This window comes from Nannobrachium achirus (genome assembly GCF_963921795.1).
Source record: "Nannobrachium achirus genome assembly, chromosome: 7".
NCBI lineage: Eukaryota > Metazoa > Chordata > Actinopteri > Myctophiformes > Myctophidae > Nannobrachium > Nannobrachium achirus.
The window spans coordinates 44,489,998-44,507,789 of NC_137816.1; the positions used below are offsets into that span (position 1 = coordinate 44,489,998).

The following is a 17,792-nucleotide window of genomic DNA, read 5'->3' on the forward strand; positions in this document are numbered from 1 at the left end:
AATAATATTTTTTGTTCTTTGTTGCATTACTAAGACAATAATGTGATTACAATAATGGGGGTCCCCATCCGGAGGGGGTACATTTACTAGAATACATGTTTTGTCTTAGGAATGCGATAAATACAAAAGAATACTATTGAACTCAAGTCTCCATGGCGTGAGTAGACCTAATCATTAGACATTTTGGGGTGAACTACTCCTTTAACTCGTTTTGAAAATAATGATACAAAACGGTTTTGGACATACAGTACAAGGTTTCCACCTGACAACGACGAAACAAACAAACAAACAATCAATCTCATCACATTCCTACTTTCTGACGGCGTCTTGTTTTCTAGGTATAAAGGTCATGGTGAGGGGGCCTGCGTCGTGCTCGTGCTCCACGGGCTGCTGGGACAGGTCGTTGGTTTGTGGGAGACAGTCCAGCGTTATGCCGTTGTTGGGGCACACGGAGTACCGCGACAACAGCGTCACCAGGACGGACTTCATCATCGTCATGGCGATGTGCTTCCCGACACAGGAGCGAGGGCCAGAACCGAATGGCTGGAAGTAACGGCTTGGAACCTGGACGGGAGAGGAGGACGAAGGATAAAGAAACGGTCACTCTTCTATTATTGAAGTTCTTAAGTTTGACATAATTTTTGATGTATCAGGAATGCATTATATTATGTGTCACATGGAGTATATCGTCACTGTCAGGTTGAAACCTTGTATCTACAACTTTCAAATGTATAGTTCTTTTTTTTTTTTGGCAAAGTAAAGCCCTGTTTCATACAAGACTGTCACACAAAAGCAGTGTGCTTGTAGATCAGCTATTTTCAATAGCTCAAATCATTTTTTAAATGATATTTACAAAACGACGACATTTAAAGAAAACGTACGTTTTTTTCAAAGTTGTCCAGGCTGAACTCGTTGGGTTTGAGGAAGAACTCTGTCCGGTACATGCGGCCAAAGTTCAGAATGATGTTTGTTCCCTTCGGCACGCTGTAGCCGTCTATGACGTCATCAGAGAGGGCCTTGCGCATGGTGAAGTCCACCACAGGATGGAAACGTAAGGATTCATTGATGAAGCTCTCCAACACTGGCAACTTCTGAAGATCACAGTTCTGGAGCTCCCTCTCGCCTATATACGCAACGAGAAACATATATCTTACAGTAAATGCCAAGTCAACTCTTTAATCACTGTTACAGTCTCTAACAAAGACACCCTCTCAAGGGTCAGAGTCTGACCTTATGTCCTCAATCAGGCAAGACAAAAATGCACAGTAAGCAACATATCTGTTACGAATGTAAATTTTAAGAATGGTAAACATCAGCATGCACCAGTTTCATTGGCCTTGGTGAATTAGCTTGCTATTCTTTGCCTTGAACTTGATATTATTGTGTCTGTTATACGTTCTTGTCTATATAAAACGTTGTTCTATGTACAAAATATTATTATTATTTGAGAAATAGCTTTCAAGGGAAATCCCTTCTTGGGCGGCTATATCCAAGGCAATGTAAAGAAGGAAGGGATACGTTCTAACTAGAAGTTCGATGGAACGCACTGAAGTCAATGAGAGCAGCTGGCTGGACCAAAACAAACTACATTTTTAATGATTGTGACCTTTATCAGATAATCGATTCACTTTGTCAAAATCTTACAAAAGTTGCAATGTTTCAAAAATAGAGTTTATTCATACACTTGTCCACGCAACTCTCAGTGATTCAATGCGTCCCATCGATTCCTGTCTGGAATTGTCGGACAAAGACAGTGACGTATGCTTCCTTTCCTTCTTTACATAACCATGGCTGTATCTCCAGTAGGACCTCAACCTCCCTGCTTCTTACCTACGACAGAGTCTATCTCCTGCAGAACCTGCAGCTCCACACCAGGGTGTTGTTTGAGGAGCAGCAGCATGAAGAACACACTGACTGAAAGAGTGTCCGGGGCAGCGATCACCATCTCCAACACACACTGCCTGACATCCTCCGCTGACAGCTCGCCGTGATTCTGGAAAGGAAACACACGCAAACTCTAGTTACTAATAGCTACTTTATAGATTTTGATTATTATTACAAAACATACATTAACCACTTCAGCTATGGCTTTTCGGCCATTTGAAAATAGCCGATCTACAAGCTCACAATGCATTGCGATGCGACACATTGCGAGCTTGTAGATCTGCTATTTTCAAATGTTATACATTTGAAAACTTGTGAAATGGGACATTCTGCATAATGAGTACTTTATACTTTTTAAGTATATTTTGATGCCATTACTTTTGTACTTTTACTCAAGTAAATTTTGATTCCCAGACTTTTACTTGTAACAGAGTATCTACTGTACATTGCAGTATTGTAAAGAAAATGAGAAGCCTACTTTTTCCACCACTGGCATATAGTATACTACTGTATGTTATGGATGCTAAATGTAAGACAATGGGAAACAGACCAGGTAAAAGTTTTTTTAATTTCCCAGGAAATACAGATAAAACTGATAATTAGTTTTTTCCCTTTCAGACCAACCTGTGCAAAGATGAGCTCGGCAGTGAAGTTGATGTTGTCCAGTTTATCTGCCTCCTGCAGAGCTCTCCTCTTCTGTTCAATCAGACTCCCGATGGCATCCTGCAGTTCCTGGCTGGAAGAGAACAGCATCGACATGCAACGCGTTATTACCTCACTCTGAAACTCACATAGAAAGATAAGAAGATGTGATAAAAGATGCCATGTACAATATGATGCACTTACGCTGTTTTCTTGTGCCTCTGGTGAATCCAGTCAAACTTGAAGTAGATATCTGGTTTGATCAAGACAGTCTGCCATGTCTCAAAATACCTGTTGATCTTCAGCATCAGCTCCTTCTCTAGAAACAGCAGAAAGAAAGGGGGAAAAAGAGATTGCTTAATGAATAAAGGTGAGATTACCCTCACGTACAGGCTAATGTGACGGTGGATATTTTACCACACTACAGGTGTGCAATGAAATCTTAAGTTTAAATTTAACACATATGGGTACATTTTCTTTCTTTCTTTCTTTTTCCTTTTTTCCACAACAATTTGTTTATTGATGTTTTCAAGTTTACAAGAAAGACAGTGGTGAAAGTGATCAAAGCAATAATGGAGCAGCAACACTGGGAAGTGTTAAACAAGACTTTCCCCAAGATAAAACAAGATCTAGTAGAGCCTGTAAAAACACCACATAAAATCAAGAAGAAAAGGACAAGACAAAAATAAAATAAAGGAAACAACCTATTGGAATGACACACTATGTTAAGTTAAATTAAGCAGATTTCTATCTATTGAAAACATACTGTGGCTTGTGTTTTGTGAATTGTGTTGTGTTGTGGCCTTATCTACTATTACATTTTTCTTAGAGCCGCATCCCACTTCCAAGCCCATTCACGCCCCCTTTACATCGACTTCAACTCATAGCTAGCTCAGATGTCGGTAGAATGCACGGCACAGCCGTCCGCTGATTCGCCCCCCGTCGCCATGGTGACCGCCCTCCATTGGCTCATTCCCAGCTATGGGACCGGCGGATCCTATTTCAACCGAGGGGGGCGTAGCCACACACACACACACAACACACACACACACACACACACACACACACACACACACACACACACACACACACACACACACACACAGCCCCTAGAGAGCGCAGCCCCTCCGTGAGACTATCAGTGCAGAAGCGCCGTAGCCACACACACACACAACACACACACACACACACACACACACACACACACACACACACACACACACACAGCCCCTAGAGAGCGCAGCCCCTCCGAGAGACTATCAGTGCAGAAGCGCGTGGAGAGAGTGAGAGAGAGAGAGAGAGAGAGAGGCACGTGCCCCTCACAGGCACAGTCAGTGCAGAAGCGCGCACACAGAGAGAGAAGCATTACTGTGCTTTTTGTGGGCAACATGGCTTGGAGCAGCTGTGCGTGTGTGCATGTGAGCACTAGGATGAGCCCGCCGAAGGCGGGCGAAATTCTAGTACGGTACATACCATTAAGAGGCACCCCCAGGAACAGTCTGTTGGAGATGTCCACCACAATGTGACGCAGAAGACTCAACACATCCACCTCAGCCCTGTTGCCCTCTGAGTGGAACTCCCCCAGACTGTCCAGGTGTCTGTTGGTTGAGGACACACACACTTCCACTGTCTGCTGCAACCCCGGGCCGGTGAGGGCTGACATGGAAAAGGACCAACAAAATACAATTAACTACTGTCATTCAGGAATTGTTGATAATATTGTTGTTGTCGGGTGGAAACCTTATATGTTCAAAACCGTTTTGTATTTATCATTTTAAAAACGTGAAAATAGCCGATCTGCAAGCACACAACGCCTCGCACCGTGAGGCGTTGTGTGCTTGTAGATCTGCTATTTTCACTAGTCTTGTGCGACAGTCTTGGAGATACAAGGTTTCTGCCTGGCAGTGACAATATGAGAGAAATGACACACAATACAAATGCAGATCATACGTGCGTTTAATTTACCTTTGACAAAATAGGAGCGCATCTTCTTCCACAGAGTGATGTTGTTGTTGAATATGATGCCTCTCTCATGCATGCCGATACAGCTGAGTCCCAGCTTGCTTCCAAAGCGTGAGGTGTAATGCCCGTGCTTCAGCACATGATGCACTGCTGAGGCTCTGACAGGGGGACAAATACATGTTAACTGACTGAATGACAAGGTGGCTCTGACCGACAATGCATGGGGAGGGTAACAGGATAGGTGGGCACCAAGGAAGAGTGGGCACTCTTAGCAATTTTGTTTCCAAAATGTATTTTTTTTTTTGTTTCCAAAAAAGTATCCAGTATGATTAGAACATAGCCTACTTAAACATTCGACAATTAAGGTCTAACATTTCTACAACTGCTACAAATAGCTACAAAACCAGTATATCCAGTCATTTTGTGGCATAAACAAGAAGTTGAAGGATACAATTAAGTCTGATAATGATGTAATGTGCATGTTCACACCATGTGTACTTTACATTACTTAAGAGCATTTTTCTTTTTAGTTTTTTAACATTTTGGACAAAATAGCCAATTTTACATGGAGGTTCCCAGGTGTCCCTAGTGCCCAGTGCCACCTATCCTGTATCCATGCATGGGGAGAACCAACCTGCTGAGTACCAGAGTCTCCTCTCCATTGATCCAGACCCGGACGATGTCTCCATACTTGGTGTTGTAGTAGTTACTGGCCGTGCCGATGCCGGTCCAGATGAACCTCAGGTAAGACAACAGTGGTCCAAAGCCCAGACAGAAGGAAGGACCTGGAATAAAAGATTTGTCATAAAGCTCATTTTAGTTTTTAAGTGAACACAGAAATTCCATATGCAAGATAGAGTCAATATAGAGGCTAGAGTCAATATAGTATTCCTAAAGTAATCTGCTAATCCAGTGGTTCTCAAAGTGGACTGTCTCCAGGGACTCTGGTGGTTTCCTTTAGTGGGGTCTAAATTGACCCTTACAAGTATGTAACTCTGACAGTGTACAAATGGAACCAAACTAACCCGTTACGGTCCATTTCGTTCATTTTTACACTGTCAGAGTGAGAAACACTTTGTTTGTGGATTTAACTACATTCAATGGGTTCTTGCTCTGGCACTAACCTGGTACAGAAGACCTTTCAGCGTGACTCCAAGCAGCGACGAGCAGACCGAGGAGTAGGAATAGGACTCTGGTTGCCATGGGGATGCCCTCTGATCCCACAGCCGTGGCGTTCTGTGACTCAGAAACCAACGTTAAGTTGACAGACAGTACTGTGACGGCCTCCGGCATCACAGTGTCCAAGTGTACCACAGGAGTCATCGTCCGTTCGCAAGCAGAGAGGAAATCCATGACAACGCCAAACACACCGACGGCTGGTACAGTACGAGAGATGTGCACCGTCTCAACACAATGGCCATCTCTTTATAGACAGTCTGTCATGGTTGTGTGCCAGGTCAGGGTAATACAAAAGTCATAACAAATTCCCTTTAACCTTGAGGGTTGGGATTTTGCCAGTGGCCTTGAGCAGACTGGAGCTGCATCAGTGGGCACGAGTTGTGTTTAATTTTTTTCTTTCTCCCCATTTCAGCCCCAAGTAAGATTCCATCATGTTTGATCTTTGACTTTTGCCTGGTGATGTAACACCTCCTTTGAACATCAAAAGGAAGTTTGAGATCATGCCCTGTTTGACTGTGCTCTGCTCTTGTAGGAGAGCTCCACGGAACACCTGCTTTCTTTTATTATTATTAGAGATTTAATTATCTGTACACATGCAGCAGTCTCTCAAAGTGCATATTGAATTCTCTGTTATGACCGGTTCCTGGATAAACTCTCTGCTCTCTACTTTGTTTGTAATTAAATGCTCATCATTTTATCATCACAACAGTTCAAGGTTTCTTTATTTGTTACGTCTTGTGATACGAGTACAGAAGGTTTCCTTAAACATTGTAGCAGCAATAATAATATTATTATTAATAATAATAATAATAAACAAGATGATGATGATGATGATGTCATGATGATGATGATGCAACACATAAATACATCAGACAGTAGACAGTATCAAGTACTTTTTACCCTAACAACTAAGCCACATAAAAGTAGCCTGGCATGGTCAGACGATGATGGTTTACCTTTTTAAAATTGATCATTCATCATCATTATGATTAATAACTTTTAAAGAGATATAGCCTATACCAGTGAGGTACTGAGACAGCAGGCATCACAGCGCAAGAACTTCAACTTAAAATGTACATTCACCATTACATTGATGACAGTGAGGAGTTGATGACAGTGAGGAGTTTCACAGGGTGCCATGTGATAGTTCCGACCTCCCATTCTTTCGACCCGACCACCTAAACCTAACCTTAAGCCTAACCTCAGTCAAACTAACGCTGGTGAATGCTAATATCAATAATACAATTCCCTCCTGATTGGCTACGATTGCCTTCTAAAGTGTGTGTATATGACCTGGCGGTCGCTTATCTCCCGATTATGGAGTCTTACTGGCTGTATTTCTCTGTTCTTGGATTTTTGTTCTCTATACTTATGTCAAACCTCATCAATCTGAACTCATTCCTTATCAATCATCACAACACTTTAAGCCTCCCTTCATCCTGCCTCTCCTCATACAGTAACTCTATTGTATTTTATCCTGTCTCCTTGCTTTCTATGAAATGTATCACAACTGTGCTGTGTTTTTTTTGTTTGCTATACAAGAGAGGTTCATTTTGGAAAAAAATGAACTTGTAAGTCGTTTCCCCTCTCTGATGTCCCGGTCATTCTCTAAATTTTTTTTCCATTCGTGACAAAGCCGATGTTGTTTACTTTTGGGAAGGCTTTGTACCATTTAAACTGCATAAAAGACTCACTGTTAATTCCCTCACCGCCTACATGCGGGCCCAAGAATGTGAAGTGTTCAAATGGCTGTCTGTGTGCTGGGGGCCCGGCCTGGATAGCGCGGACCCGTATGACGAATGAAGTCCGGATTCCTCTGCATGCATAAGCATACAGAGGCTCCCTCCTCGGCCGGGGCTCCACGCCACCCTTTTGTTCCCACTCCAACTGGCAATGTTCTTACGTAAAATAGATGTTAATGTAACCCTGTCGCTGGTCGCTGTGTCGTGGTCAACCGCATCGTTGTCACCATGACTCCACCTCACCCCCATACAAACATTATGTATAGGGAGTTGGTTTGTAAAATATCTATGTTCACAACCTGACAAGCTGTGGGCCACTGACTGGATGGCTTATAAAAATGCTTAACCAGACCCTATAGCCCCTACATTTTGTGATACGAATACGATGTGTAAATAGCAAAATAGCGAATCTACAAGTGAGGTCAGCCGTATGTTCCCTGAGTTAACCACTTAAAGCCACTATACTTTGTCATACGTTGAATAGTGTAAATCGCTGTTACCTCAGCTTATGGTAAATGGTGCATTTATATAGCACCTTTATCCAAGGCGCATGACAGAGATTGTGCATTTCATTCACCCATTCACACACACATTACATACATCGATGGCGGAGGAAAACATGCAAGGCATCAACCTGCACAATTAGGGGTTCAGAGTCTTGCTCAAGGACACTTAACTCTGGGGGATCCGGGATCAAACTGGGAACCTTCCGGTTGGTGGTTGCCAAGGGGCCGCTCTACCCCTGAGCCACTGCTGCCCCGGTTAGGGTTAGGGTTCGGGTTCGAGTCAGGTTTGAGGGAACATACTGTAAGGCTGAGGGGGACAAAGATATGCTTGCCTGTGTGCTATGCTACTTTTGATATTTTTTATTTTATTTGTTGTGATTTTTTTCTTTGCCTATACATGCCCAAAACCAACAGTAGCCTAGTGACACCAGATTGAAAGTGATTTCTTATTGCATGACCATGACGCTTGCTAAGATCTACAACAAGATAAAAACAAGCTGTTAACTTTAATGTAGTACTGCTCTTTTAAGGTAAGTGACACAGCTATTTTAGGGAGTATAAATTAGGCTTTATATGAAACAGGTGGAAAGTGGAATTAACAGCTTCTTGTGATTGTTTAACTTAGGTTTTAATTAGGTTGTCTCTCCCTTATCTGGATTTTCTGCATTCTCATGACATCCACGATGCATGTTGAAGTTGAAAAATAGGACTGGCTAGGTTCATTGTTTATCTTATAGTTTCAATGTTCAGAATGTTATTTATGGCATGCTGTTTACAAATATACAGGTTCATTATGTTTACACATGATAGCCTGTTTCTACACTATTCTCTCTGCATTCTATTTATGTGTTGATTTACCTTGGTTATTGTACTGTAATTCACTGGATAAGTGTGTCAATGCCTAAATTGTAATTGTCATCAAAGAACATAGTGCTGCTCAGTGATATGTGACAAATAGTCTTTGAATCTTGTATTATACTATCATAAAAAGTCATAGTACTACTACTACTGCTACTACCACTAAAGCCATAAAACAAGGCATACTTTAGACAATATCATATTATATGTCTGTCATACAATAGATAATATTGTAATTTCTTCAAGAAATTAAAAAGTGACGTGACACTGACATGAAAAAGTAAAAAAAAAGAAAAGAAAAAAAAAAGAAAAAAGAAATCACGAGTACATTGTCAATTTCCTTTAAGTAATAGGCTACTATTATGTATTTAAATAGGGACAGTATCACTCTGACCATCATTGGTGGTTTGCCAGGGTTTATGTCCATAACCTACTTCAAAGGCATATATTTTGGTTGAATGTATGTGTCTGGCGTGTGTGCATGAGTGCATACACTGCGTGCCTGCCTGAATGCGTGCCTATGCATGTGTGTGTGTGTGTGTGTGTGTGTGTGTGTGTGTGTGTGGGTGTGTGTTGGGGGTGGGTAGTACAAGGTTATGGAGGAGTGTCAGGCAGTTTGAGATGAGATGAAGCGTGTGGGGAGATGATGTCAGGTCATGAGGCGGTGGGCCAGCTGGACACACATCTGTACCACAGCTCATCTCCAGCAGAGACTCCTCAGGCTGACACAGACACAAGTATCACAAAACTCTCTGATTAGACATGAGTAGAAAGTACAGTATTTGGCTAAAGTGGAAGTTGAACATAGAGCAAAAAACTATCTGACTCCATGGTGGAAAATTCAGTCCAGTGGTTTTGGAACTATGCGCATTTGTCATAATAATGTATGATGCAACTTATTTCTCTCCTTACCACTGCTGCTACTGTATTTATTATTGTTCTTGGTCATTGTTAGTATCGCTATTCCACTTTATCATGATTGGTTGTGATATGTTGTTATTTTACAATCGCTGCTACAAGGCTGTGTTGAGGAACCAAAGCATCTTAAAAACATCTTAAATCTTGAATGACGATTTGTTTACCTTTCTATCTGGAGAGTGCTGTTATGGCTTGGAGGCATTTGTGATGGAGGATTGTGTTCACCAGACTCAGGCTGGAACACAGGGTAAAAGAGGATCTGTGCACGCTGAAGACTGCTATGTACACATAGTCAGTCAAGTCATGTAGAAATGGCAGATGTCTGCCATGACCTACAGCTGCAGGCGGGGCCTTCAGAGGCTGGCATGGCATAGTTCATAGTCTGATATTGACCTACAGTACCAGGACATGTTTAGTGCATATTTAAAATGGTTTTATTTGATCTGTTTCTATCTATTTCCCTTTGCTCTCACTCTACCTCTGTACTCTCTTCTCACAGAATACTACAAAATGATGGAACATGCACAAAATAATTATTTCACCCACTTTGCACCTGAAAATATGTCACGTGACAAATATAACTGATTCTGATTACACCTGAGATCGTGATGTGACAAATAAAACTGACACTGATTCTGTGTCGCACACGCACGTCCGTGCGTGTGTCTGTGTATACCGTATGTCTGTCTGTCTGTGTTCACATGACATGACTGTATGCTACAGTTACTCCATATCCTCAAATACTCTAGGCCAATTAGCTGAATGACTTCTTGTTAATTATATAAATGGGCCACTTTAATCTTTCATTGCAGTGGTTAGCAGCACATTTTGTTTTAAGCAACCCTGTCATTTCTCTTGTAAAATGTCACTTTCCCAGCCCAAATCAGAGCAATGGAAATGGGTCATTGCTATTGGTGGATGGAACACGAAGCTGTGATGGCAAGGTCTAGTCTAGTGCCGTGGGAGAAAGGAGTCAGAAATCAAACATTCTTGGCAGAGATCCGGACAGTAATGGGAGGGAATAGTCTTGCTCCCTTGTCGGTTGAGAGAGACACTAATGTGTGATGAAGTGTGATTTAAAAGCTACTCCTGTTATTATTTATTTATTCATAGCTTCCTTTTTTTGTAATGATTTTGCCATGTGTTGCTCCTTTAATGCAATGTAAAAAATAAAAAAAATACATCAATAGCAACAGTATCATGCTATCCCTTGCTAGAAGAGGATGTAGTAGAGGATGCATTATATAACTTGAAAAAGAAAAACTATTGGAAAGTACACTGACATCAGATGCCTTAATTACTTTCAAATTTAAGGGGTTAATCATAAGTTAGAACCTATTTGATATTATATAGTGGAGAGGAGCATGTAGGTAAAATGCGCAATGGAGAGCATGCGTACATGTGTATCTGTGTGTGTGTGTGTGTGTGTGTGTGTGTGTGTGTGTGTGTGTGTGTGTGTGTGTGTGTGTGCGTGTGCGTTGTGTGTGAGTGTGAGCGCGTGTGCGTGCGCGTGCGTGTGTGTGTTTGTGTGTGTGTGTGTGTGTGTGTGTGTGTGTGTGCGCGCATGTGTGCGTGTGTGCGTGTGTGTGTGTGTGTGTGTGTGTGTGTGTCTGCCCACGGCAGGGCACTAGAATGGGTTGTGCTGAATATAAATCAGGTGACTGAACAGGCGGGGGCTTTCTTCCCAGACAAGCCCAGAGGATTGTGTCATGCCCACCCCTACATTACAAACACATACAGTACACATACACACTCTCTACTACACTTGGCACACAGCAAGGAGCGCCTTCAGAGGGACCACCCGAGCTACAACATCCACATCAAGGGGAAAGCAGGGAATCAGTGGCTGCTTGGATCTAAATGAACCTCATCATTTGGACGTGATCTACAATTTCAGCACATCACAGGAACCTTGTCATTGGATTATCAGGGCTTTACAGCTTCCATCAAGGAAGCGTAAGATCAGACATTGCTCTGTTCTTACAGGACTCTGATGTGTTGGACTCGTGTCCCAAACCACACTTAAAGGAATTGTAGTTCCATTCTCCCACGTGTTTGCCGAAACCGGAGAAGAGAAGTGGAGGAGAGGGGTTGAAACCATGTGGATCCCGACCCCCAGCATGACTCTGGGCCAGCGAGCCGTCCTGTACGGGACGTGTGCCGTGGCCGTGTTGAACTCTGTGGGCCTCCTGGTGCTGCTGGTCCAACAGAACCAGCTGCGGGCTGGGCTGGAGCGGGCAGAGGCCCGGCTGGACGAGGTGGAGCAGAGCTCCGTGGTGGAGTTCCTCCAGGAGCTGCCTGCTCAGGGAGGCTCAGCAGGACAGTACCAGTACCAGTACTCCAGCAGGAACAAGAGGAGTCAGGAGGGCAAGAGTGGGCCGGAGGGAGAGCTGCCGGGGCAGGAGCCCACTAAGCTGAGCCATGTGGAGGCACTGGGGGTGCCGACCCGGGGGCCAACCTGGGGGCAGACCACCCGGGGGACGACCAACCGGCCCGTGGCGGATGAGGACACGAGGCATGAGATGAGGCACAGACACGGCGGGCACGGTCATGGTCATCACAAGACGGAGGTGCAGGATGACATGCTGATGATGATGACCTACTCCATGGTGCCGGTGAGGAAGAAGCAATGACAGAGGGAGAGAGAGAGAGAGAGAGAGAGAGAGAGAGAGAGAGAGAGAGAGAGAGAGAGAGAGAGAGAGAGAGAGAGAGATACATCTCTATTCTGGGGGCGAACATTCTGCGACAATAGCAGATCTACAAGCTTATAGATTGGTGAAGCAATTTGGTGTATAGACAGGAAAAAGGCGCAAACCAAGTATAGAACTCTGGGGCACCCCAGTCAACTAAGTAGGCTACTGTATATAGGGTTCAATTGGTTAAATTATGCATATACATGTGGAATTGTATGGGAGTGTTGGTGAATTACAAAGCATCCGTTTTCTTAATAGTAATTTGAATAATCTTTTGTCACATTTGGTCATGATGTGATGGATTATGGAGCATAGCAGACTTTGATGACATTCTGATATTTGCTCTTTCTTTTTAGATCAAACTGCTAATTGACATTTGCAACAGCACTAAGGGAGTCTGCATTGCTGGTATGTCATAGTCATACAAAATGTATCCTATATCCTAAAACCATGTACAGAGTAAGTGTTCATTCATAACTAGACTCTCTATTCTCTTTCAGGACCCCCAGGACCCCCTGGTGAGTATATAAAAAGAGCAATAATGGGAACTTGATCTAAACTTGATAATTCTAATTTGTTTTTATATATACAGTAAAAACCCTCGGTGTTAATTTGACCACTCAACCTGGCGTCCTGTTTTGGACATGTCGTTAAAGTGACAAAATTGTAATATAGATTTAAACAAACCCAACATTTATAGCAGTTAAACAAGCTCGCAATGAGTCACGTCGGGATGAGATGTGAGCTTGTAGATCAGCTAGTTTTGCTATTCATTGTACAATGAAGCATATGGGGCATACTGTAAGTTGTTATAAATGAGTTAAATGGACACGAGAACTTGACTTGTTTCTTTTGTGAGGCCCCCAATCCCCATGTCTACATGTTGAATGTGTTCTCCACTGCTATGTTCACATATCTGCCCTTGGCTATGAGTTTTGTCTGTGTGTGTTATTAGGTCTGCCTGGTCTGGATGCTAGGCCCGGGTACAATGGTACTGATGGCATCCCAGGACAGGACGGAAAGCCTGGGGTCGACGGCAAACGAGGTAAAAAAGGTAACAAGGGCACGACGGTCGGGTTCAAAAATGTCTTCCATCAGCCCTCACAGTGCATCTAAATGGTGCCTAGGGCAAAATTGGCCTTTTTCGGTTTTCTTTCTTTCTTTCCTTTTCTTCTTCTTCTTTTTTTCTTTTTTAGCAAAGAACCACTGGACAATGCAACAGTCAAAGGGTTGAGTATGACCACAGGGTCAAAACCCCAAAGTGCATGTGCCCACTCACGCACGCATGCGCCCACTCACGCACGCATTATGCGCCCACTCACGTATACACCTATAGAACTAACTCCAGGGGAATTTCCAGATTATGCATGGTGCATGGAACATGACCATGATGGCAGATTTCGGCAGTGTTGGAAAGAAACAAAGTAGAGTTAATTGAGTAGGCTACTGTCATTCTTTTGAGTATCTGTACTTTTACGTGAGTATTTGTATTTTTGCATTCAAATGTTGCACTTTTGACTAGGAAGGGGGAAAGAACATTGTGAATGAACCACTTGAGCCCTATGTCAAATCTAGAGAAAATAAAAGATCTATACAAGCTCACAATGCATCACATCGTGGCATGTTGTGAGCTTGTTTCTGGAAAATCTTTGAATATTGGGGGAAATGTTAACTAAGCAATTGATATAAAAATGTAAATGCTCTTTTGAATACTTTTCACATTTCACATTTTGTGACTTTCACTTGTGGTTTAGTTGAATAATATCTAACCAGGGGTATCTACATATCCAAGTACTTTGACTCAAGTATTGGTATTGTGTACTTTGTCGTCTGTCCACCACTGGATTTCAGTGGGTGTCGCTTCCTGAAACTCAGTCATTATTGAACTGGAAGGAGGGGGTTGAAATGTCTTTGGTTCCTACTCTAGGCTTGTTATTCATGATGACTGTGGTTTTGGGCATCGGCTGAATGAAGTGAAACTGCCTTCCTTTTCCTCTCTCTTCTCCCACATCCATTATGCTGCTCATGGAGTGCACGGCATGGCATGCCTCACCAATCACTCAATGGAATGATTCATTGTTCTCACAGCATGCTCATTTCACTGTAATGCACACAATGCACTCAAATACAAATGATGACGCCCTGCTGCTCCGTCCCATCCTCCAGGTGAGAAAGGGGAACGAGGAGAGAAAGGAGATCCAGGACCTGCAGGACCACCAGGTCCCCAAGGAGAGAAAGCACAGCCATCCAATGACGTTATTCTGGAGGGCAAGTAGACCTATACCAACTGTACAGTACAATCCCAGAGTTAAATCAACACTGGATTCTAAGTGGAGTTGTCTTCATTAAATTGTGATAAAACACACTCTGAACTTCTCTAAGTGGCCACAGTTGGGAAGTGTGAAATCATATTTAAGAATCCTATTTCAGGAGTGCCGAGGGCATCTAAAAACTACAGGAGAATACAGTTATCATTAGAACAATGATCCTCTTGCAGCAGGGGTCATCGCCATGTTGGCTTGTGGTGGACATTATTGTAAAAATAATATTATCAGAAAGAAACACATTAAAAACTAGCCCTGAATATAACTCTGAGAGTGTACAAAACATGTGTGCACTCTCAGTTATGATGAGGGTTCTTGAAAAAACTAAGTTTGAGAACCACTGTACTAGCTGGACTACTAATGTATTCTCATAGATTGTAAATCTGTGTCAAATTCTGAAGAAAACCTGGAGACTTGACATTCTGTAATTGAGTAATATGATCAAAATATGAAATTATAATGGTGAGTAAAACAGAAAATCTAAGATTTCCCTCGGACAAGGCCAAGTTTTTGCCACGGACACATTTGTCCATGTAGGCCTACTTGCAGTCTTCTGTAATGTGGTTATCTTTAGATAACCGTGACCATCTTGCAGACTGAGAGGTACCGTATTGTCTTCTATGCAGGTCCTCCGGGTCCTCCGGGTGCACCTGGGCCCGTGGGCCCTCCTGGACCCCCTGGTCCCCAGGGACCACCCAGGAACAGGAGCCACAAAGCTCACCACCATGCTGCCCAGACCCTGGGTGAGATTCCCTCAATAACTTCAGTACAACATTTATAGGCAGGCGATTCTCAACCTGGATATAGTGCAAGTGGGCCACCAAGTCATATGAAAAATACAAAGATTTTATTGATAATATAATAGTGATAAATATAGGGATTTGGAGTATATTGCTCCAAGCCAGAACAAAATTGATTGATCATTAACATGCTCTGAAAATGCATGCGGCCCACCCATCAGTGGAATAGCTCTGCTAGTGGTCTGATGGGTGGGCCACAGATGCTTTTGAGATTTTCAAGTGGGCCCTGATCCAGAAAAGGCTGGGAACCGATAGGCTACATTAGTCGTTGAACATACACTTTAAGGTCTCCAAATAGTGGCCAGTCCAGTTATCACCACACTGTGACACATCTCATTTTTCAGGGCCATCACACGCTATTCCAAATGATGAAACTTCATCTGGAAAGGAATCTGGGAAGCTACGAGAGAATCCGGTGAAGAAGAATGGTATGACCCCCCCCAAGACAGACAGACAGACAGATGCTTTATTTTGTCCTTCATTTTTGCACCAAGCAGCCATCAGGACACAAAATCACACAATACACAAACACAATACATAGACAGATTCCACTGTCCCGGGACCCGATGCTGACAACCAGTAGGATATGTATAGAAGCACTGCTGGCCATGTTGTTAATCTTGTCTGCTCCTCAGAGTGCCTCATCAAGTCCCTGATCAACCCCAGGAACGTGGCCAAGATGGAGAGTACGTTTGGCACGTGGATGAGAGACACAGCTCTGCTGAGCGATGAGCACGTGTGGGTCGCCGAGCATTTCTCCGGTACGTTGGTGTAGCAGAATGACTCACTGCCTCAGCTTGATGGCCTCAAAAGTCTAGTATCCCTTTGGTATAGTGATTAAGATGTTGAACCACTACACGCCACGGCAGACCCGGGTTGGAATCCTGGGTGTTACACTGGCCACAGGTGATGTGAAAGTGTCCACACAGTCACAGATTAATTGCCATTGATCTGTGTTCCTCTCCACTAATGCCTAGCATTAATGTGTCAGTATGACTGTGGGATCGTAGTGAAGTTCTGTTAACACAGTACACCTTTCAGACCTTGCTTGAACTTTCTCCCCATCACTCCACTGACTGATTGCCTCTTTTGTCCGCAGGTCGTATTTTGAAAGAGTACAAAAGCATCGCCGCCTTCCACAACGGTAGCAGCAGCATTGTGGATGCAAGGAAGTTCTATCAGGGTTGCGGCCACATCATTCACAACGGTTCTTTCTACTATCACATCGCTGGAACCTCCAATATTGCCAAGTACGAACATCACTTTTATGTAATTTAATGTGTAACAGAAATGGGATGCTGTGCTAGAGCAGTGGTTCTCAACCGGCCCCCACCTGACAGTGAAGTGACAGGACTTTTAAGACCTTTTCAATACTAAATATATATTTTTTAACTAATACAATTTGTTCAAACATAGGCCAAATTGTCAAATAATAATAAAGAGGCAAATTCTTTTGAAAATAGCCAATCTACAAGCTCACAATGCAAGTCATTGTGAGCTTGTAGATCTGCTATTTTCACAATATGTACTGTAGCCTACGTATCTGTGGAACCGAGTGAAACACAATTGAATGCCTCAACTCCTACCTTCCAAGTGTTTATCAGGGTTGGAGCGGAGGGTCCCCAGTTCAAAAGATATTTTGGGGGGTCGCGGTGTGAAAAGGTTGAGAACCTCTGTGTTGTTACTCTGAAACAAGTCACTATTCTTCTCAGCAGCACATAAGTCTGAGCCTGCACATTCTGCTTCTGTTCCCAGATTTGATCTGCAGTCCAGAAGGATCCGCACCCTCTTCATAGACAACGCTTTGTACAGCAACCTCGCCTACCTGCTCCAGAACTCCAAGACCTACTTCAAGCTGGCGGTGGACGAGAACGGCCTGTGGCTGATCTTTGCCTCCAACGTGGACGACGTGGTGATGGTGGCCCGGCTGGACCAGAAGACCTTCTCCGTCACGTCCTACATCAACACCACCTACCCGCGCACCAAGGCCGGCAACGCCTTCATCGCCTGCGGCGTTCTGTACATCACCGACACCAAGGACACCAGGGTCACCTTCGCCTTTGACCTCCTGAAGGACAAGCCCGTCAACGTGACCTTTGAGTTGAGGTCACCGGGCGGGGTGCTGTCCATGCTCTCCTACAGCCCCAAGGACAGACACCTGTACGTGTGGGACCACGGCTATGTCAAACTGTATGTGGTGCACTTCCTCTCCGATGACTGAGCAGTCACTATTCAATGAGTGGACAGTAAGTGGGCCTACTCTAGCCTGGGATCGCTTCCAATT

General features: G+C 43.5%; 2 protein-coding genes across 2 annotated transcripts; one reads left to right on the forward strand and one right to left on the reverse strand.

The window, feature by feature from the left end:
- Positions 1-309: 309 nt before the first annotated feature.
- cyp19a1a (cytochrome P450, family 19, subfamily A, polypeptide 1a) lies at positions 310-5,841 on the reverse strand (the record flags this gene model as incomplete). The annotated part of the gene is made up of 9 exons (XM_080730252.1): positions 310-564; positions 882-1,123; positions 1,831-1,993; positions 2,509-2,620; positions 2,731-2,845; positions 4,000-4,182; positions 4,492-4,646; positions 5,123-5,273; positions 5,613-5,841. The coding sequence occupies 9 exons, from the start codon at positions 5,839-5,841 to the stop codon at positions 310-312; spliced, it is 1,605 nt and encodes a 534-aa protein (XP_080586378.1).
- An 88-nt stretch (positions 5,842-5,929) lies between these two features.
- Positions 5,930-17,729, forward strand: gldn (gliomedin; the record flags this gene model as incomplete). The annotated part of the gene is given in 13 exon segments (XM_080730253.1): positions 5,930-5,944; positions 6,080-6,085; positions 11,729-11,779; positions 11,782-12,306; positions 12,741-12,792; positions 12,885-12,902; positions 13,340-13,438; positions 14,551-14,652; positions 15,335-15,451; positions 15,853-15,936; positions 16,144-16,269; positions 16,608-16,758; positions 17,264-17,729. Coding segments are annotated over 13 exon segments (1,812 nt in total).
- Between the last annotated feature and the right edge of the window lie 63 nt (positions 17,730-17,792).